General features: G+C 45.6%; 1 protein-coding gene across 1 annotated transcript in view; it reads left to right on the top strand.

Annotated features, from left to right (window-relative positions):
- Positions 1–23,133, top strand: part of EXOC4 (exocyst complex component 4) — a 457,215-nt gene that overhangs the window by 380,410 nt on the left and 53,672 nt on the right. The window contains exons 13-14 of the mRNA XM_086610028.1: positions 4,227–4,382; positions 15,960–16,138. Of these exons, the coding sequence (XP_086466154.1) occupies positions 4,227–4,382; positions 15,960–16,138 (335 nt within the window). The remainder of the gene's footprint in view (positions 1–4,226; positions 4,383–15,959; positions 16,139–23,133) is intronic.

Here is a 23,133-nt window from a genome sequence, read left to right as displayed (position 1 = left end):
GGAAAAAGAATCACAGTTCTTCTTTCGAGCCAGACAAAATAAAACTAAGCCCCTTTTTATCAATAGAGAAATGAGGAGCAGATTAATTCATCGAAGGTGTGGGGTCTGCGGTCAAACAGGACTTCTCGAGTCCCCGGAGAAACACTCTTGCTACTCAGTTTACTTCTTCTCATTGGCTTCTTTCCCTTCTTGCATTAACTTTTTGGTTTTTAAGTTGCCTCTTTGACTCTTTTTGGGCAGGGGTCTGTCTCCCTTAGACCATTAGAAACGTGGCACATGCTGAGCACACTGCTTTGAAACTCTTAGCAGTGCGAGCAGAGCTCAGCACAGAAACATCACCTTGGCCTTGGGAAGAGAAAGAAATTATTCAAAAATACGTTTGGCACGAGGCAATGGAGTCCACTTAGCCCCTGTGGCTCCTCAGATGTTTTCCTACTGAAAAGCCATAGCCCCCCAGCTGTGTCCAGGGACGTTCCCCATCACTCTGCTCCCAACTCGGGTCCGCAATGGTGCATATCTGGGACCACCACCATCAGCAGATGTTTTCTGGATGAAACCCAGTGATCTGTGGAGGGGTAAACCCTCCTTGCTCATGTGCCATCACCTGTGGAAGTGTCACACCTATTCCCTACCCGCTCCCGGGAGCTGGGTGTAAACAGATGGCATCTTCCTTGGCCCATTGAGCTGTGAATTAATTAGTTGATTATGGCATTGGTGGTAGCAAGTAACCCTGTTATAGCAGCAGGAATAATTACAGAGGAGTTTGGGAGAAGCAGGGGGTGTTTGAAAGGAAGCATTCTGAGCTGTACTAAAACATGTCATCCTGTCTTGTGATAATTTACTCGGGGACTCGAATTAGATTGACATTGATAGAAGTTACGGACGTTGGAAACTGGCTGAGATGCTAGAAGGAAAAGGCAGGGGAAAAGGAGTCTGTAATTGATGGGGAGAGCTGAGTGTCTAATGGAGATCGGGGTAAGGACCACCCTATGTAACATCTTCCTTAATGAGGGGGTGGTTGGAGTAAAACCAACCTGTCAATAAAAATAAGGAGGCGTTGCAATCATGGGAAAGAACAGGGAGATAATTCCCAGGGACCCACGTCGCGGTGGCAGCGTCCCAGCATCGATTAATTCAAAGTTCCCTATTGATTTCAACGGAGAATTTAGCTTAGAGCTCCAGAGGCTCGTGGACCCATGAGTACCACATCACCGAAAGTTGAGAAAAGCGGGAATCATGAGGGTTAGACTCTTGGAAAACATTGACCCTAGAAAAGCGAGGGTACCAAGCTCAGTTTGCAACTCGCTACAGCAACTAAACATCCTCCCCTCTCGCCTCCCCCAGCACCCGCTGCAAAAAGCAATAGGATTTCTGAGGCCAGCAAATAATAAGGATCATAAAACAGAGAGGTGGCTCTGTCTTCTGAGTAACTCCAGCAGAAGACTGCCAAAGATGGCTTGAATTCGTAGACATCTGAAGGGCTATGATAAGGCTGTAAATAATTGAAGAGAGTAAATAGTGAAAGTGGTGAGTGTTGAAGCTGCTGTAAGGGGAAATAACGAGGAGTAATGGGATGAAATTGAGTAAAAATAAAACACGAGCACAGTATCAGGATATTTATTTTTTTTTTTTTTTGTCCAAGAGTTAGATTTGTTCAACTGTGAAATAGACTCCCAAGGGAAGGAGATTATTACTTCAGTCATTTAAATCTGGAGAGGACAAAGCACTGGCTAATATATTCAATGGAACAGTTGTCTTGCCTTGGCAGAGAAATGGCCAGATACCATCAAATTCAGTTTTTCCATCTCAGATGTCAGAGATTCTGATGGAGCCTTTTTTTTTCCTCTCGGTTTTCACCGGGGTGAAAATAAGAGACCTTTTTTCCGAAGTGGAAAAACACCAAGTTCCTAACAGCAGCAGAAGGCCAAATTGAAATTTTGATGCGGAGGTCTTCTGTGGCTGGAAACAAAATTCGTTCTTTTGTCTGTGGCAGATTGAACACGAGATTTAAAGAGAAGGGAAATTTCCATGTAAGTGCATGTGACAAATTCATTTTCACAAATCATGTGTACTTACTGAGCAGAGGTTGTTTTCTTGGTGGTAGGAGAAAGGAGCGAAAGGTTGCTCCATGCTGGTGGGAAAAGAAGTAATCTGCTCTGTTTCAAGATAGATCAGTGTTGGTTCCTACCTCAATGCCCTTTTCACTCTTTTCCTTTTCAAAACACAGCTACCCTGTGTGCTGTTAATTTTATTGCTCTTTATTGACCAAAACATACCTTTCAGGAAATTTAAAATGAGGCCAGTTAATCTGCAGAAACCCCTTAGAAACGTGTGGGGTCCTTATTGTGATCTTGCATGACCCCTCCCAAAATCACCACCTGAGGGCTAGTGACAGCTCTGAGCATCTGTTTGCCCTGTGCAACGTCCTGGCTTGGCTCCAGAAGTATACAGCCGAGTAACTGGCTCTGCAAGGTCCACATTGAGCTGACACGGGCTGAGCCAGCACACATATGTCCATATCGCAGCACCCAGCAGCTCCAGTTCTTGGTTGACTGATCCAGTGTTGGATCTCGGCATCTTTTTGGTGCACAAGGTTTCTATCCCTATTGGAGAAGCCATTTTTCCTGGGGGACATGTACGAGAAAAACATCTATGTAGCATTTACACTTCTTCTCTTAGCTCACAAGGAAGATCTTGATTCTCCTGTTAACCTGCAGCAAAGTGTCTCCACAGGTACAGGACCTCTGAGACCTTGTCTTTTCAGATGCTTCCTTTCTCAAGTCACACTGTGCTAGTTGTTCGATGGGTTTGCCATGTTCACAGAATCACAGAATCACAGAATGTCAGGGATTGGAAGGGACCTCAAAGAATCATCTAGTCCAGTCCCCCTGCCAGAGCAGGACCACCTAGATCAGATCCCACCAGAACACGTCCAGGCGGGTTTTTTAACATCTCCAGAGAAGGAGACTCCACAACTTCTCTGGGCAGCCTGTTCCAGTGTTCTGTTACCCTTACTGGGAAGAAGTTCTTCCTCATGTTTAAGCGGAACCTCCTATGTTCCAGCTTATATCCATTTCCCCTTGTCCTATTATTGGATGCCTATCATAAATGTTCCCATTATGGAGAGCAGAAAAAAACCTACTGCTGCCCACTGGAGAGGTCACCACCATGCTTTTGCTTTGAGTGATGTAAACAGTTAGCACATGTTTCTTCCTGGGCTGAAGAAGCAGTCCAACTGGTCACCGTGCAAGGACCTCCTAGAAGAAGAGCCTTCCAGGTTGCTCACCAGAGAAGGAAATCAGTGATAGGATCTAGAAGGAAGTGCCAGCACTTCTAACTCCCACTCCATTTTCCAAGAGATAGAAAAACACCTCCTAGATCCTTGCTGTCTACTGAACAACCCAAGAATGGGAGAGGACTTTCTTTTCTCTAGTCACGATGTGCCAGTGAAGAAACAAGCATTGGTGAGGTCTGTGCTGATGGTTGCTTATGAGCAAAATAAAAAATCGGCAGCTAATTGACTCCTCCAAATACAGCATCACGTTTGTCTCCTGCAATTGCCAGTGAGGAATTCAGATTAGTTACACTGCCAAAAATATTAAGCAGGGAAGGTCTTCATAATTGGGATTTGCTGTGATCTTTGATTTGATTTCACACATACATACGACTTAGCTGAAATCTCTATTATGGGATGTTTTGGATGACTGGAGAGAAGATATTGGACCCTTCATTTCCTTTCATTGCTTCAGACCTGGTCCCCAAGCTGGGCCAGCTGGTGTGCGGTGAGCTGGTGGCTTCCACCCAGGTCTTCCTGGGCAGATTTCCACGTCGCAGTCACAACACAATCAGCAGCGGCGGGCGAGCTCGATTGAGATGGCAGAGAACAAATGAGCCATGGCGAAACTGCCTTCTCTCTCTTCTAGGACAGAACGACCTCCTCCAGTTGTGTAAATGATTGCAAGTGGAAAGATTTCAGGGATGGGGGAATATGGCCCTTTTTCCCTTAAAGGATTCTCTCAAAGTACAGTGAGAGTTGGGAGTTTAAGAGAATTTTATGTCCTGTCTACCCATGTTGCCGTGCCCTCCGCACGAGCGCTGTGTTGAATTCCTCTTTGGACCCCTTCCTTGATGCTTAACGAGATCAGGATTTTAATGAACGTGTGCGGAATTGCGCGGAAAGTACAATTTACTTCGCACTAATGTGATCGTCGCCGCTTTCCTCGTAGGAGCATCGTGCAGTCGGATGAAAAGCTGGTGATCAGCGCGTCCTGGGCTAAAGATGATGATATTAGCAGGCTCCTGAAATCTCTGCCCAACTGGAGCAACATGGCTCAGCCCAAGCAACTGAGACCCAAGAGAGAGGAGGAGGAAGACTTTATAAGGTAAAATATTTTATGAAGTCGTAAAAACGTTTCAAGGAGAGTAGCAACAGTGGTAAAACCTGCGGGAAACAAAATAATTATGGTGTTTGCGTAGCTGTTGTGTCCCCAGGTGTGATAAAAGGTTGAGAGGTGGTCTTGCCTCAAGTGGAGCAATGAAACTTGAGACCACGTGCCATTACATTATGTGATTTTAAAGCCAGGCACCAGCTTTGCTGAACTGAGAGTTTCCTGTGCGTTGCTTGGACTTGGTTCTGTTGATGGTAGCGAGAAATCATTAAGGAAATTCATAGAATCATAGAATGGTTTGGGTTGGAAGGGACCTTCAAGATATCTGGTTCCAACCCCCCCTGCCATGGGCAGGGACACTCTCCACTACACCAGGTTGCTCCAAGCCCCATCCAGCCTGGCCTTGAACACTTCCAGGGATGGGGCAGCCACAACTTCTCTGGGCAACCTGTCCCAGTGCCTCACCACCCTCAGAGGGAAGAATTTCTTCTTTAGATCTAATTGAAATCTTCCCTCTTTCAGTTTAACTTATTTGTTTGAGGGATGTTTCTGGGCTTTGCTTATCAGTCGTATGATGGATTGGTAGATAAACCATCCTGAAGTTCTTTATTCTTCAAGAGAAAGCAGAAAGCAGAGTTTCTTCTCACATGCAACAAGGACAGAAGAGAGGGAGGCCATAGTTCAATAAGGAGCTTCAGCAGCAGCACCAGCTTTCTTTCCTGCCTTTGTTGCTCATTTCTGCTCCCTCCGTTGTTCAGACAAGGCTGTTTGAAGAATCATGCTTGTGAACCAACTCAGGAAGGTGGCTGGGATTGGGGAGGGAAAGAAAGGGTTATTTTTAGTTAGGCAGATCTTTGTCCTGATTGATGGTGCTACTCTGATCACCCATGAAATGAAGAGAGCAGCAATCTGCAACCTAATGGAGGGGCTAACTGGTTGTACTGGGCAGGAATTCCCAAAACCAGTGTTGTCACCAAAGCTGTCCTCCATTTGAGTCATGACCTGATGATGTTTCTCCTCCATCCCAACCCCAGGAGCTATGTAAGGAGAGTCAAATGAAAAATGCTGGTACTTCCAGAGGGGATTCTTTCAGAGGCAACTTACTGTGTCCAAACCAGATTGTTTCTACCTTTTCTTTTCCGGCAAGTGAAAGCCTGTAAGTGGGCAGATTGCCTTTCCCTGCACCCTGGAAATGGTTTAGTCTTGGAATCGTTGACGCATCCCAAAGAAACAGGTCCTCTTTGTCATTCCAGCGAGTCAAAAAGCTTGTCTGCACATTCCCGTCGCTATTCATCACTTCCTTGATTGGCATTTGGCTGTAAAACTGTAGGAGTAAGTGAAGCTGTTGAAAATTAAAGTCTAATTTGCCCAGATTGTCGTTTTACTTATTCACTGAGTGCGAGCACAGTAACATAAAGATGCCGTCGAGAGAGAGGAGCGGCGAAGAGTATAAAACACGTCTAGTCACAGGAATGTTTGCTCGTACTGCAGTGGGGACAGTCGGCTTTGCCAATGTATTAAAAAATCTTCGATGATAGTGGAAGAGTGAGGTGCAGAGCCCTTGAGGTCTTTGTGCAGTTTTTTGAGATTCATGGATTTGGTCTTAGCTTCCATCTCTGCCTTCGCATTTATCCTTTGGTTCTTGGCCCAGAAAGGTGCTGGGATGCCCGTATGACTCTGACTCTGATTTGTGAGCCGTGAACGTGGGACACCAGAGCTCCCGTGGATGCAATGCTGGGTACTACTGGCTGCACATAACCTGCTAGTGTAAATTCCTGGCCAGGCTAAATCTGATGGCCAAGCTCAGTCTGATGTGGCAGTGCCAACATTTTCATCCTAATACGCATTTTATTCCAATATTGTCTTTTTACTATCCATGAATTGAAGTATTTTGTGAAATTGCGTAGGAAGTGTTAGAATGGAAAGCCTATTAGGTCATCTACATTGAATTCACTGGGAAAAGCTCCTGTATTGTATCTCTTTTTTTTTAGCCTAGAGATTAGGACAAAGATCTTTTCTTGATATCTGTTTGCACAGAGCATCATGGATTAAGCCTCAGCTCCTCAGAGTGTCATGTGAATGCTCCTGTAGCATTAATTTAGATGATAATAATTGATCTGGGCCAGTTGTAGCCATTGATGGTAAGTGACATGGCTTATAAACTTCCTCAAGAAGCTGTGCAAGGTTGAATAGATCTTTCCTGAAAGCTTCTAAATAAAATTAATTGCTTGTCCAATTTTTTGTCATCTTCTTTCCATTTAAGCAGACTTTTTTCAGACTCTCTCCTAATATGAAGGAACGTGATTTCTTCACTTCTGTTGCTTCTTTCTCTTCCTCTTGGCGCTGCTGATGAATTGGGAATAATTCTGCCGTAGCCATCGCTGCCTGAACACTGCAGTGGAGCCAAAGGGAAATGGGTCCTGTGGATACCTTGGTTCTTAGGATCATGGCTGTGGTGGGAGAGCCTGGGAGAACTCATTTCATTCTCACTTCAATCATCCAAGATATTTAAAACCTTGATATACAGATACCCACCTATGTTCACGGACCCCGCTCCCCAGCTAGCAGGGGCAGGACTAGGCACCCTTTTCTGGAAAGGAAGGTTTAAGCTTGATGAAACATGGGAGCATGTTCTTTTTGGACATAAAACAAGGCTGACAGCAATGCTTGAACTACTCGGCAGCATCCCTTTATGAAATTGCTAAATTGAGTATGTCCTGAAAGTTTACCACCGTTTTTTTTTTTGTACCGTGGCAGGAAGAGAGACCAATGCACAGTTTTCTTTCCCTCCCCCTCCCCGGGTTTCCTGTAACTCATTTGTTTAATTAAAAAGAAGAATCCAAACACGACGTCTTTGCAAGAAAAAAAACCTCCTGCATATCTGTGTTGACAGTGATTGATTTTGTTGTCTTAACCCACCACTCTCTCTTTTGCGAACGGGTGTCAAAAGGCAGGGTAAGACACCAGCAGAATCTCCCCATTAATATTCCGGGGCGGTTGGCCAGACAAAGGGACCTGATTGAGCATATTATAGTAGCTCAGAACTTGGCAAGGGGAGACAGGAAAGAAAAGTCGTGCCTCTCTTCGTATAATTAGTTTTTAAAGCTCTGAAGGCTATTTGGCACCGGGGCGAGTGTGAAATATGCTGCCCTTATCGCTTTATAAAGGTTAGCCTTCAGTTCATTACTGAATCAGATATGTTGGTGATAAAACCCAAAGATGTATCATTTCCAGGTTTGCCTTTGACAAGGAAAAGCGATGTAAAAAGAGCTTCAGATCTGGTCACGCTCGAGTTGCAGCAGAAATTTTTGGGTTTCAGTGCAGCTCTGCAGCACGAGGGGTGGCAAGGGACAAGGGCGCTGTGCACCCGAGGGAAGCCACGTCTTTGTGCACCCAAGGGAAGCCACGTCTGTGTGTGCCATCACACCTTCCACAGTTTACGGGACAACACGTTTGCCTGGAAACCCCACTGTTTAAAAAATCTGAAGATCACACCATAACACAGATTATTCTGTTTGCGGATCTGAGATACCAAATCTATGTTAGGAAGGGAATGGTGATTTCCCTCTCACCTTTTGGCTCCAACAAGCTCCCGAACACTGAACTTGGGATCAAATTCTCAGGCTAAAGTTAACAGAGCAATAAAACCCCACTTCTCAGCATCTCCATGTACCACGTGACTTTTCCTTTCACTGCTTTTGGGTTTTTTTTAGCGAGGATAACCCTGACTGTATGGTGCTCCAGCCACCTGTTGCTTCCTGCCCTACATCTCCTTTTCACTTGAGGATGCTCATCCTCACTTGCTCTGCACCAAAAGGAGAGGGTATGTTCGAGCAACATGGAAGGATACCTGTGCAACAGCAGGTCCTTCACCAAATCATCCCAAATGGCATTGGTCAGGAAAGTAACACTATCCCTGCTGCTTATTGGGATCTCTTCTCTTCCCTTGGTTTAGTTGAGGCTGATCCTCTGAGTGTTATTTTCCAGTGTAAAACTGGAGCCCGCATGCAAGTGTGGGCCTGCTTTGGAAATGTGACACTGTTGGACGAGACAAAAAATGTCAGGCTGAAGGAAGAGAGCAGCGATGGGCTAAAGGGTGTCTCTCCAGAAGGCATGATGAGACCAAGAAACATACCCATGTATTGGGATTATGTCCTGGGAACACTCACCTTGGCTGCCTTGGGGCACGCAGCACATCTCAACAAGTTCAACAAGGCCAAGTGCAAGGTCCTGCAATGGGTCGGGGCAATGCCAAGCACGAGTACAGGCTGGGCAGAGAATGGGCTGAGAGCAGCCCTGAGGAGAAGGACTTGGGGGTGCTGGTTGATGAGAAGCTCAACATGTGCGCTTGCAGCCCAGAAATCCTGGGGGGCTGCATCCAAAGAAGCGTGGCCAGCAGGTAGAGGGAGATGATTCTGCCCCTCTACTCTGCTCTTGTGAGACCCCCACCTGCAGTACTGCGTTCAGCTCTGGGTCCCCCAAGACAAGAAAGACACGGAGCTGTTGAAGCAATTCCAGAGGAGGCCACAGAGATGATCCGAGGATCATGGAACGCTTCTCCCATGAAGAAAGGCTGAGAGAGTTGGGGTTGTTCAGCCTGGAGAAGAGGAGGCTCTGAGGAGACCTTCTAGCAGCCTTCCAGTACCTAAAGGGGCTACAAGAAAGCTGGAGAGGGACTTTTTGCAAGAGCATGTAGTGATACGACAAGGGGCAATGGCTTTAAACTAAAAGAGGGGAGAATTCAATTAGAGATAAGGAAGAACTTCTTCCCTCTGAGGGTGGTGAGGCACTGGCACAGGTTGCCCACAGAAGCTGTGGCTGCCCCATCCCTGGAAGTGTTCAAGGCCAGGTGGGAGGGGACTTTGAGCAACCTGGTGTAGTGGAAGGTGTCCCTGCCCATGGCAGGGGAGTTGGAACTAGATGATCTTTGAGGTCCCTTCCAACCCAAACCATTCTATGATTAATCCTACAAATTGCATTGTCCATTGAAATGAGTGCAGCAGTGCCCAGCTCTTCCATTGTACTTTTTCTGAGTAATGTGTGTACCCCTGAAATGCCTAGCAGGGATGGAGGGGGAAGGCAGAGCAGAAACATGGAGATTCAGCTTCTCCACAAAGATTTAATAACAGCTCCTGCTTTAACAACATTCTGTGTCACTAAATCACATCTTTAGAGCTACACAGTATAGTCCAAGATGCTTCCTTGTCTGCTGTGATAAATCGTGTAATATAAACTTAACAAGACCAGAATATTCAAATAAATTTAAGCGAGAAGATGGTGTGTGATGTTACAGCTTAAAATTGTCAATTAGTGCTGTCTGCTTTTTGACAGCGTTGCGACCTCTCAGCAGAGATTTGGAGCTGCCGGGGAGCGCTGGCGCCGGTCGCACCGGTCCCTCGTAGAGATGCAGAAATTGTTGTCAAGGATTTGCAAATCCCGATCAACCTCAAATCTGGGGCGGTTAAAGGATGGGCTACGTCTTGAGTCCTTAAATCCAAATACCTCAGGTTGGCGGGGTGAGTTTATATCCACCGAGGATCCTTTGCAGCAGCTTTTCATCAGGGGCTGTTCAGCCTGGAGAAGAGAAGGCTCCGGGGTGAACTTACAGCAGCCTTCCAGTACTTAAAGAGCCTACAGGAAAGCTGGAGAGGGGCTTTGGACAAGGGCGTGTAGTGATAGGACACGGGGCAATGGCTTTAAACTGAAAGAGGGGAGATTTCGATTAGATCTAAGGAAGAAATTTTTCACTCAGAGGGTGGTGAGGCACTGGCACAGGTTGCCCAGAGAAGTTGTGGCTGCCCCATCCCTGGAAGTGTTCAAGGCCAGGTTGGATGAGGCTTTGGGCAACCTGATGTAGTGGAGGGTGTCCCTGCCCATGGCAGGGGGATTGGAACTGGATGATCTTTGAGGAACTGGATGATCTTTGAGTTCCTTTCCAACCCAAACCATTCTGTGATTCTATGACTACAGTGCTGTTTGGATGTGCTGCGAAAAGTGTCCTCATGTGCTGAATTTTTACAGTACCTTCAGGTGCTGAGTCTTTGAAATGAATGAAAGGACGTCTTCTGCAGGGAGATGAATGGACTGGGTTTCATCATTCCTGCAGCAGCAAATCATTTCAGAGGGCTTCCCTTTGCAGAAAAAACCCACGTGGGTTATTTGTCTTGGTGCTCGCACGATTTTTTTTTACGGTTGTTGAGCAAAAGCTGGTGCAAGATGAAGCAACAAACCACCTTTTCTCTCTTTCTTTATAAATAAGAACATAACAGGAATTTCTTTGAATTAATCGAGGGGAAATCTGTCTGCCTGGGTAGTTTCTATATACCATCATCCAGGCTGACTCTTATGGCTCAAGTGCAGGAGTAGAAAACAAATGGGTTATAGAAGTTTCTATATGCCATAAATACATAGAAAAACCTACTGATCCAAAAAAAGCTGCAAAGGTGCAATGAAACTGATGCAAATATTGTCATTGTAATCTTCCCGTTATAATGCGTAGCGTGCTTTGAGATTGTATATATAATACACTGTACGTATTTTAAGAGCTTTATTTTAGGTAGCATATGAGTTGTTCTATGTCAAGTTTTTTACCCAGTAATTGTTTTCAGTAGCGTTTTCATGGATTTTCAGTTTAACATGGTTTTGGTGCAACATCATGACAAAGCAATAATCCTTGTTTTGCCAGCTCTTCCTAGAACATTTGCATCTTTGTCCTAGTCACACTTTATTAGATAGAATCATAGAATCGTAGAAAGATTTGGATTGGAAGGGACCTCAAAGATCATCTCATTCCAACCCCCCTCCCATGGGCAGGGACACCTTTCTCTACGCTAGGTTGCTCAAAGCCTCATCCAACCTGGCCTTGAACACTTCCAGGGATGAAGCATCCACAGCTTCTCTGGGCAACCTGTTCCAGTGCCTCATCATCCTCAGAGGGAAGCATTTCTTCCTTATATCTAATCTAAATCTCCCCTCTTTCAGTTTAAAGCCATTGCCCCGTGTCCTGTCACTACACACCTTCGCAAAAAGTCCCTCTCCAGCTTTCTTGTAGACCCCCTTGAAAGGCTGCTAGGTCTCCCCAGAGCCTTCTCTTCTCCAGGCTGAACAGCCCCAACTCTCTCAGCCTGTCTCCATAGCAGAGGTGCTCCAGCCCTCGGATCATCTTCATGTCCCTCCTCTGGATCCGCTTCAGCAGCTCCATATCCTTCATCTGTTGAGGACCCCAGAGCTGAATGCAGTACTGCAGGTGGGGTCTCACAAGATATTTTTAGGGTATTTCCTCTATAGCAGCTGTTGTTAGCTGCAATTTAAATTAGTTTTGTTGCTTCTCCTCTGCAAACATCCAGTGCTCAGTGGAAAGCATCCCTCTGAGGTCTGCAGTCCAGAGGGTGTGAGAAAGGACAGGAGGTCCTTGTTGCATCAGTGTGTTCCTGGGGGCTCCCAAGGGGATTGTTTGGTGTCTTCCCCCTTCTACAACTGCACACACTCTTCCAGCGAGCTTTTCTCCATGTTATTTGCCAAAGGGATAATTGATGCTAATTTTTTGGCAGAGAAAAGGGAGAGGAGCAGTAAGTGAACGTAAAGCTGCTGCCAAGGGTACATCAGAGACCTCCTTCCTCATTCCGCTGCCTTCGTGTGGACACTTGGCTGCTTTTCAGCCCTGCGCTGGCACGGTCAGAGTGCCTTAAGCGTAGCACAGGTCATCTTGATTTATCACACGTGCTCTTCCCTGGCCTTTCTTCCATCACGTACGAATTTCCCGTCCTCTCATGTATATGCTGGAGGATGGATGAGGGGAAGCCTCGTATATCGTCATCAGTCCCTCTGTTTCCAGGCAGTTTAGCTCAATAGGTTGTTTAATTTTATTAACAGCTCATCCTGTAAAAACATCACCAGTGCTTTTGGTGGCTGAAGGAGAGAACAGGGATGCCCATCTGCCTGCAGAAGACTTCTTTGGAGAACCAGGACACTGGCTTCTCCCCATCCCTGCCAGTACCATGCCAAGGATGTGGTATGCATCCTATAAAGCATCCATGAGATCTAAAGCTGACTCATTGCTGGTCACTGTGTTTGGGAAGTAAAAACAACAACAAAAAAAGAAATAGATAAATTAAGATGGTTTAACAAAGGGAAACAAAATGAGGTGCTTAGTTAATCCGAGGATTAAAGTAGCGCAGCCAGAAGGCTCTGACAAGGCGGAGATTGACGAGTGAATCCGATTGCGGTGCACACAAATCCCATGGGAATCAAGACCAAAGGGCAATGAAGCAGTGTGGCACCAGCATCAGATGCCAGTATAAGGAAGAGGGAGCTCCCACAAAGAAACAGCTGGACAGTGAAGAAAGGCCTACAAGAAAGCTGGCGAGGGACTTTGACAAGGGCGTGGAGTGATGGGACAAGGGACAATTGATTTAAACGGAAATAGGGGAGATTTTGATGGATCTAAGGAAGAAATTCTTTACAATGAGGGTGGTGAGGCACTGGAACAGGTTGTCCAGAGAAGCTGTGGCTGCCCCATCCCTGGAAGTGTTCAAGGCCAGGTTGGATGGGGCTTTGAGCAACCTGGTGTAGTGGAAGGTGTCCCTGCCCATGGCAGGGGAGTTGGAACTAGATGACCTTTAAGGTCCTTTCCAACCCAAACCATTCTATGATTCTATATCCTTCCCATTAAGTGTTTAGCCTTGCAAATTTAATAAAGACAAAGCAAGGCATGTAGTGAATATTCTGTCAAGCAGACATCCAGAACAGTAGCGAAAATTTGCTTCAGGGAGACATTTGCTAACAGCAGGTTGAAACTGAAATTGCAGGGATCCACCAGAACCCTTCAAAATTATCTTCTAAAAGGGAGTTACCTTGCTGAAGGTTGTCTCTGTTACAGGTTTCAGTTTGTGCAAAAGAGTGAGTTGAGGTTTCTGCAGCCAAGGATATGTATTAAAAAAAACATCAAATATATTTTCTGCCCTTTTGGTACAAACTTCTTGTGGTTGTTTTAGAGCAAGTGGCAGAATCACATTTATCTCAACAACCTTTTAGAGTACAGCTTCCCGTAGAAGACCTTATTTGTATTCCTCCCAGGAGTAAAAATAGGAGATAACACCATGCTTTGGATGATATAGGTTTTTTACCAGCCTGAGTGAAAGCACCGTATTACTCATGCACAGGTTTTCCATCCAAAGCGGTGCCAACACCATTTCTCCTTGCGTGTGGGAAGGCAGAAGAGTTGTCCCCACAATAAAAGTGAATTTCTAATTGTGATTGTGGGCAGCGGCGTGGCAGCGACTCCACGTTTAACAGCTCTCAAGTTGTGGTTCCCACCAAAGTGTTTTTCGTACGGCATTTTGTATTGGAAAGCCGTGTTGACAGAGGTAGAACTTCACCAAATGTTTCATTTCTTACTTTTCCGCGTGATCGATGCAGTTGTCAGTGGGATTTGAGTCAACAGGAGTGGTTTGGTCGGAGGAGAAAATGCATATCTATGGAATGTCTTCTGCTCCACGGGAACAGATGAGGATATCTGGGTGTTTGTAGGTGGGTAGAGCTAAGTGAGATGTTTCACGTTTGCTCTAGGAGTCAATAATTTTACTTGAATGAATGATTGTGCTTTACAGAAGAAAAAAATGGTCAAACTGGATATGAGCTTGTCCACCTGGTCCAACCTTGTATTCACCTTCAGACATCCATTTGGACTTTGGATGACTCGCTCAGCTGTCCTCACTCCCCAAAGCTTTGTAGTCTCTTGTGACTATCTAAGAAATACCAGGTCAGGGAAGCTTGTTACGGGCTTTCCTAAAGTTCAAAAACAATTCAATATATTTCTGATAGCCAGAGTGGATCAAAATTAACCCCATCATATGGAGGAGAACAACAGCCGAATAACCACTGCCATAGTCCACTGGAGCTGGAGATGTTCCTTTGTCTCAGCCCTCAGACACAAGCAACAGATAAAAATTCCTCCCAATCCATAGTATGAGGGATACAGCCTAAAGCAGCATATTTTTTATTATCAAGCAGAAGAAAATCCTCAAAAAGATTTTTTTTAATGAAGGCTATTTTTGTTTTTTGCCTTTAATGAATTCAATTGAGCAATTTAAAACCATTTCAGGGTGGTTGTTTTTTTTTTTTCTTTTTTCCTTTTCCTCTCGAGTGACAGCGAAGTCCCACAAACCCAGGGAGACGCTGGCAATAAAACTGCTTAGCTAGTATATAAAATGCCACTGATGGGATTATTTTGCTGCAGCTCGTTGCAGCTATTATGCTCAGCAGCATGATTCCTCATTGTAGGTTCATAAAAGAGCTAATGACAGGAAGTGGAGATTTGCAAAGTTGAATGAAAGTGGAATGCAAATTCATAACAAAAAGAGCGACTAATGATGGGAAGAGGGTACCGAGGACCATGGTAAATGTGCCGTCGCTTAAGAGTCTTTCAATGAAATGCACTTGGTTTCAGCCAGGAGCTATTGTCATGAGATGTAGGAACCGTGTCCTGATTTTCTCCGTCCTAGTAGTACACAAAAAGTCACACCGGAGTCTCCTCCTTTACCCGCAAAAGTGATGGGAGTATTTGCCATGCAAACACTTCTGGGATGTAACCAAACATGCCCTTGGTGGAGACAAGTATTGGGAAAGAATCATAGGACCATAGAATGGTTTGGGTTGGAAGGGACCTTAAAGATCATCTAGTTCCAACCCCCCTGCCATGGGCAGGGACACCCTCCACTACACCAGGTTGCCCAAAGACTCATCCCACCTGGCCTTGAACACTTCCAGGGATGGGGCAGCCACAACTTCTCTGGGCAACCTGTGCCAGTGCCTCACCACCCTCAATGTAAAAAATTTCTTCCTTAGATCCAATCTAAATCTCCCCTCTTTCAGTTTAAAGCCATTGCCCCTTGTCCTGTCACAAGGACAAGAAAGCTGAATCTGAATGCAAAAGATGGACCTCGAGAGTGGAGGGAGCAGTTACACACCTTGAAAGAACATTTTTCAGCTTTTTGGGGGTAAACACGTTTGTCTTGGTCATGGTTTTTCACCAGGTGCTATCTCTGTGCAAGTAAAACCGTGCATGGGCTGATACTCAAAATCATTTGTTGGCCACTTTGTCATGGTAAGCCATCCATTTTCACAGGAGATTTCTTTTGATGGATGTGTGAAAAAAATTGATTCAGGGTTTGGAAGAGCTGATTTACAAGGAAAGATTAAAAATGCTGCATGTGCATTGTTTATATATATCCCAGGGAGACACAGAAAGCACCTGCGCGTCTCAGCAAGGTGTAAATGCTGGAAGGGGGAGAAGGGGTGTGGGAGTTGATTGGGATGAAGTTTGTAACTATGAGGAATGAGGTGAAATTCAGAGATCGTAAATGCAGGGAGAAGGACGGAAAAAAACCTTGCTGAGATAGAGGTGTCATTCACTGAAACGAGACTTCGGAAACTCCACCAGACGATGTTCCTGAAACCCCGCACTGGAACAGTTCTGCATTAGCTGGTTTGACCTTCTCCGTGGTGTAACTGATATCTCCTCCTTGCTGTCCTGTGCTGTCTTTCTGAGGGTGGCTTTGGTTTGCATTTCAGGGCTGCTTTCGGCAAAGAGTCAGAAGTTCTCATTGGTAACCTGGGAGATAAACTCATCCCTCAACAGGAGATCCTGCGGGACGTCAGCGACCTGAAGGCCTTGGCCAACATGCACGAGAGCCTGGAGTGGTTAGCAGGTCGCACCAAGACAGCCTTCTCCAACCTCTCAACCACGCAGAGTAAGTAGCTCCCAGAGGAGAACCTTTGTCTTAGAAATGGAAACCAGCATAAATATCTGATTTTAGCAGGAGTGGGCATCTTTTGTTCTCAATTTCAAAGCCAGTTTATGTCAGAGGGAAGCAGAAAGCAAAGCAGCTTCATGTCTTTCCTCCTAATGAATGCTGTGGGATGACATCTGCTCAGACTGTGGTGGGCACCATGTGAGAGTGCCAGGAGCATCACTTCTAGCATCAGCTCTGAAGGGTCTTTCAACGCTTGAGCTTTTCAGCTGTCCCTGCTAATGACATTGCACAGGAGCAGGTATCAGTGCTGAGACAGGTTTCATTTTCTTTAAAGCATCGCTAGATCGCTGAATATTTAAAAATATATGTGTATTATAAATTCAGTAGAGAAATTGAACAGCTTTTAATGAGGAATGCCCTAACGTGCATGTCAGTGGAGCACTGATGCTCAGCCTGCAAAGGCAGAAGCAACCTTTGGTGAACCAGAATGCTGGGAGGGTAGAGATGGGGAAGTCTGGAGACACCATTTCTGCTCCTGGCTGTCAAGGATCGTCCACCCTACTTTTGTGAGATCATTTCACTTCTCTGTGCTTCAACTTTCACTCCTTCCCCCAGGGAATAGTGATTTTTTTCTGTCCGAAAAGTGCTAGAGACGTGATTAGTGCTGCTTCTCTTCTTATCGCTGTCGTTGGCGTTGTCTGCACAGGGTCATGTTCAGAGGAGGGTTGTGGCTGTGCCCCAGAAGTGGAGCTTGGCAGAAACAGACCTCAGCTCTACTGCTTTCCACCGACGCCTTTCCACTGTTAATTTACTCACAAGGAGTCACCCACAGCTCAGCTGACACAGGGTTAAGCTTCTCCTAGGACCAGGGATTTGGGTCTCACCTGCCTACCGAGACATTCCCAGTAGCTGTCCTGTGTCTCAGGTTGACTGCAGGGAGGTGGCCGTGCATTTCTTAGAACACTTCGCATTGCCCTAGAACCCCGTAATAAAATATTGCATTTGACAAATATTGAGCATCCTCTGTTGTCGAGGGTTTGGTTATATGAGATGCACCTGCCTCAGCCATGGAAGGAGGCATCTACGCTGTGCTGTAGATGAGGAGCAGAGGAGAAGAAAAGCATCACATAAAAAAATCCGCACAGCTCGGTGGGATCCCAGGACACATGGGGGAGTAGTAAGGATACACGGCATTTCTGCAGTTTGTCGCGCAGATACGGAGCAGAGTCCTGGGGGAAGGTACCCACGGAGGAACAGGACTGTGGACACCAGATCTTCTGAGCTCTCATGGGAATTAAGCTTTGAAAATCACCTCAGCCTTACTTTTGGGGGAAATGATGGGGCAAATTTGCTGGTGCTAAATAAAGTTGTAATGTTGTATGTCTGTTAAAATAGTCATCCCTTGACAGCAGAGCATCTCTGCTTGGCTGACAGTCCTTCCTATGTCTTGTAACTGCTCTAGAGCAGGACCTTTAAACTCTTTACTCCAGCTGTCCACAATCAGTTTTTGGGGATCCAGAAGGATAATTAAAATTATTCTGTCAGCTAACAATTAAAGACTCAAAATACTACAGGTAGCTTTAATATTCCCATTACTCATACTTTAGGTTCTCAATACTTGAGTGAAGAGAAGAGTTACTGTGCTCTCACAGGGTGTACTTTAGAAGATCATTTAAAAAAATAAAAGAAGACAAAACCTGATGGAAAATGCTATCAAAGTTCAGTAGCCAAATACTTATTCACAGGAGTTTAGTTACTGGGAGAGTTCTTGGGGCTGAGGAGTTTGCTCTGACAGTAGAAGCTGTTAAAAATAAAATCATCATTTATAATTTCAATTCTAGTTGAAACTCAGATTTTTTAATAAATCAATATTTTCCGAACATGAAAGGGCATGAGTGTGACTTTCAGGCTTCTGAGAGGACATTACACGCAGCAGTGAATAAACATAAAAGTAGAAAGTGTAATATTTCACTTGGCAGCGTCCTCCTGATAATAAAAATTCATCTTCCTTTGTCATAACTTTATACCAATGCACTAAAACGTCTGTACACAAATGCCAGGGGTATCTGAAACAAGGGAAAGAACGAGCAGTGATAGAAAATGATAGAGGCTGTTGACCTCGTGGTGATAAATGAAACCTGGTGGAGCATATCTCATACATGGAACATCAGTAGGACTGACTGCAGTCTGTATGGGAGAAGTAAAAAGTGACACCGTGGGGCAGAGGTGGTGGTAGAAGTCAGATGTATTTGCAAATCCAGCGAGCTACGATGATATACAGGGGAGTGCAATTCTTTTGGGGAAGAACACGAAGAATAAACAACAGAGGAAGAACGAGATCAGATGTCTCTTTCCATCCCACCTCAGCAGGAGAAGAGCAATGCAAATGCGCTCGGACGGAGCTGGGAGGAGGAAAAATGAAAACTACCAATTGTTTCAGAGATTCATACAGTTTTAATGCCGTAACGCTCGACTGTCATACGAGTTATTTTGTTCTTTTCTGTCGTGGTTTGATCATCTGAATTTCTGAGCGTCTCATTGCTGGAAGCCACAGCATGTTAATGAGCACTGGGGGGAGGGAGGGAGCAAGGAAGGGAAATAACTGACAAATAACTGACCGAAAGTCAAGCTAAATAAAGGGTTTTTTTGCCATGCACTGAAGCTCCCTAAATTCGGATTCAGATCGCTGTTAAGTGCAGCCACCTTTGTCATTTCAGCATCGGTAACTTTGACTTGAAGACATGCCCACGTGAAACCCAAGGATTCCAGTTCGATGCAACTGGAATCTGTGGTTCGTCACACACAAGTGGACGGGCCGTTAGTCAGCCAGCTCGGGTTTTGGGTAGCTGAGTTTGAGCAGATAGCAGCTGTTCTATTCCTTTGAGCAACTCTGTCTTCTGCTTTATTTTTCTCCTTGGACTGGATGCTACACTGAAGTGTCTATGCTTGAACAAGAGCAGTAATCTCATTAACTGGTAGCAGTGGAGGGGCTTTATCTTCTGTGCTTACCACATGTTGGGCCAGTGCATCATGAGAACACACATCCCGGTCTTTGATCGTTTCTCTTTTCTGTCCCAGTGATTTGAGATTAAACCTTCATCTCATTCAGGGCATCATCAAAGCACTCAGTGATTGATTGGGACCACAATTTTTAGTGCAATGCCAGAATCATGGACTCATAGAACCGTTTAGGTTGGAAGAGAGACCTTGAAGATCATTGAGTCCAACCATTAACCCAGCACTGCCAACTGCACCACTAAACCATGTCCCTCAGCACCACGTCTACACATCTGTTAAATCCCTCCAGGGATGGTGACTCCACCACTTCCCTGGGCAGCCTGTTCCAATGCCTGACAACCCTTTCGGGGAAGAAATTTTTCCTAATATCCAATCTAAACCTCCCCTGGTGCAACTTGAGCCTGTTTCCTCTTGTCCTATCACTTGGTACTTGGGAGAAGAGACCGACCCCCACCTCGCTACAACCTCCTTTCAGATAGTTGTAGAGAGCGAGAATGTCTCCCCTCAGCCTTCTTTTCTCCAGGCTGAACACTGCCAATTCCTTTAGCTGCTTCTCATAACACTTGTGCTCCAGACCCTTCACCAGCTCCGTTGCCCTTCTCTGGACACGCTCCAGCACCTCAAGGTCTTTCTTGTAGTGAGGGGCCCAAAACTGAACACAGGATTTGAGGTGTGACCTCACCAGTGCTGAGTACAGGGGGACGATCACTGCCCCAGTCCTGCTGGCCACACTATTGCTGATACAAGCCAGGATGCTGTTGGCCTTCTTGGCCACCTGGGCACACTGCTGGCTCATATTCAGCCAGCTGTCAAGCAATACTCTGCCAGGCAGCTTTCCAGCCACTCTTTCCCAAGCCTGTTATGGTGACCCAAGTGCAGGACCCGACACTCGGCCTTGTTGAACCTCATGCAGTCAGCCTTGGCCCATCGATCCAGCCTGTCCAGATACCTCCATAGAGCTTTCCTTCTCTCAAGCAGGTCAACACTACCACCCCAGCTTGGTGTCATCTGCAAACTTCCTGAGGGTGCACTTCATTCCCTCATTCAGATCATTGATAAAGATGTTAAACAGAAGTGGCCCCAGTAGTGAGCCCTGGAGAACACCACTTGTGACTGGTCGCCAACTGGATTTAACTCCATTCACTACAACTCTCTGGGCCTGGCCATCTGGCCAGTTTTTACCCAGTGAAGCACACGCCCATCTAAGCCATGAGCAGCCAGTTTCTCCAGGAGAGTGCTATAGGAAACGGTGTTAAAGGCTTTACTAAAGTGTAGGGAGACAACATCCACAGCCTTTCCCTCATCCGCATAATCTCCATACCATAATATCCAACCAGTCCATGACATGGTGGTGGTGGCCCCATATTCCTTCCCTATAGAAAGTCGGTAGCTTCCAGCAAAGCTTCCTTGGCTGCACTTGGGCAATTTATAGGCTGAGCAATAAGTATTCATAAACCCCAAGGTGGAGTTGGGCAGATAGGGGTGTGTTTTGGGAAATCCTAAAAAGGGGGCTACTTGTTGGTGGCTTTTTGGTTAGGCTGTGAAAAGGCCCCTTCCTAGAGATAAAAATTCAATAACCTTTTGCCGTGGATGCGCCACAATTATCACTCATTTAAAAACAGTCTGGCTAATAGAGTTTTATCATGCTGGGCCGTCTCCGCGTTCTTCATTATTTAGTGTTTGCTAAGCTGATGGCTCTTCCAGAGCTCTTCCCTTATCTGCACTCCTTCAGAATTGCATTTTATATTTTCCGAACCAGTCAGATACGACAAAGTCATTTTCTTTTTCTCTTGTCTTTTGAGGGAATACAAACTTCTTTTTGACAATAACCATTAAAGTTGCTGGAAGAGGATGAATTAACTGAGGAAGTCAAGGCTATTTTAAATAGGTTATATGTGAAAATGGAAGGATTTCCTCTCCCCTTCCTCTCCTGCTTCTCTGCCTTGTCAAGGGCAGATATAACATACAGTCAACCTTTCCCCTTGCCGGAGCTTCAGCCAGCTGAAGCCCTCTGAATACTTTACAAAGAAGGAATTATTATGCACAACGAAGGAGTTGGGACAATCTTTACATTTTTGAGACGGTTGCACGCTGTGCGGAGGTAGGAAGATGAAAGATTAGCCATTAGCTTGGCGAGTTGCAGCCATCCTTTTAAATTCAGGCGGCTGTTGGCGTCTCGTGCCTGCAGATCGCTGTGGTCAGCAGGTTGAGTTTGAAATTACTTTCTCATAGAGCTCATGGAAAACAGGATCCTCTTTTTCTTCTAAATGGCTTCTTGGAAGTAAAGCTTTTGCATGTATACCGTGTATCCGTGCATGTTTATAGATCAGTAGATACTCGTGCATCCACCCAAAACTTTGCTCACTGTATCATATTCCCTTTCTCCCTGTGCTTTGTCTTTCTTGCCCTTATTGAAGAATAATACCACTTTAGTACCTGAACAGTTTTATCTAGAAAAACAGGACTCTGGCAGTAGTCTCAAAAAAGAAACCTGCTCTCCTGTCATTACCTTCTCCACAAAAAATAAGAAATCTCTTTAGAAATGGATCCTGAGGCTCGATATTTAGTCAAAGTAGGGAGGTACATCAAGGAACAACGCCCCCCAAGAGGAAGCGTTGAGTCAGGAGGGTGTTGAAATCAAGATGGAAGTGGAAAAAAGTGTTTTTATTATGGGCTGTTTGTTGGCTTTATGTAGCACCCTGGGTCCTGAATTCATGCAGTTGGGTGAGGATCTGACTGTATTTGAAAACCACACACATACGTGCACACTTACCCTTCTTCTTGGAGAAAAATTTCAAAACCAAGAAGGACTCAAAACATACTGTTTTGTAAAACCAGACCTGAACCAATGATTTCTTTCACAATTGTCAAAGCTCTTGACTTTCAATACCAGCTCCTCCCCGTCTCCCAGTGTCCCTTGAAGCTTGGCACTGGCACAAAGATTCCTTAAAAAGCAAAGATTCAAAGTCTTCAACACAAAGCTCGCTTCAAGTAGACACCAAGCTCACCATGTGTCTGCAGTGGCAGAAGCTAGAAGGTGAACTCTCAATAACTGAAGTAAAATATGAGTAGACATTCGGAATTAACCTCTGGAGGTCAACCCTGCCTACCTCCATCGCTGATCCTGCCATGCCCTCGAGGACACCTTAACCCTGCTGCTGCCCGCAAAGCTGTACCCGCAGCAAAGCGAAGTGGATGAAGCCGTTTCCCCACCACCTGCTCGTCACTCCACAGACATGAGTTGCCAGTTCCTCACTTGGCAGAGCTGGGTCTCCACTCTGGAGATTTGCGTTAGACACAGAGCTAAGGACTGTCTTGGGTTAAGCCAGCTGCATGTGGGTTTAATGGGAAATGGGGAAACGCCGCGTTCCCTTTCCAAGTGGGGGGTTTGTGGAGACCATTGGAAGGATGTGGCTTTGCAGCTCTCCTTCCCCAGTTCACACGAGCTGTATTCAGGTGACCAGAGAAACCCATCTCCAGGCAGGACGGCTGCCTGGCCCCTCCGACTGACCATGGCCTTCCTGCCCCTACCTCTGCCATCAGTCCCATCATGTCCTGGGTTTGACTGGGACAGAGTTATTTTCTCTTTTTAGCAGCTGGAGAAGCTCTGTGTTTTGGTTCTAGTCTGGGATTCCTTACAAGAAGAACGTTGACAGCGCACTGATGTTTATAGTTGGTGCTGAGACATGAAGGACTGTCGTGGTTTTAGGCTGATCCAGCAACTAAAACTCACACAGTCTCTCCTTCTCCAGTAAAGTAGAGAGGAGAGAAAAAAAAAAACAAAGGGACTGAGGGTTGAGACAAGAACAGAGGGAGCACCCACCAACCATGGTCTTGGGCAAAACAGGCAGAGCTTTTCTCAAAGCAAAACAGTTTATTAATGATTACTTAGAAGGACAAAGGGAAACGAAAACCGATTACTTGAGAGGACAGAAAGAAACAAAACCAGATCTTAAAACCGACACCTTCCCCAC

The sequence above is a fragment of the Tauraco erythrolophus genome, chromosome 4 (assembly GCF_009769465.1).
Source record: "Tauraco erythrolophus isolate bTauEry1 chromosome 4, bTauEry1.pri, whole genome shotgun sequence".
Classification (NCBI taxonomy): Eukaryota; Metazoa; Chordata; class Aves; order Musophagiformes; family Musophagidae; genus Tauraco; species Tauraco erythrolophus.
Note: the sequence above shows the minus strand (reverse complement) of the source record. Positions and strands in the feature narration are given on the sequence as shown.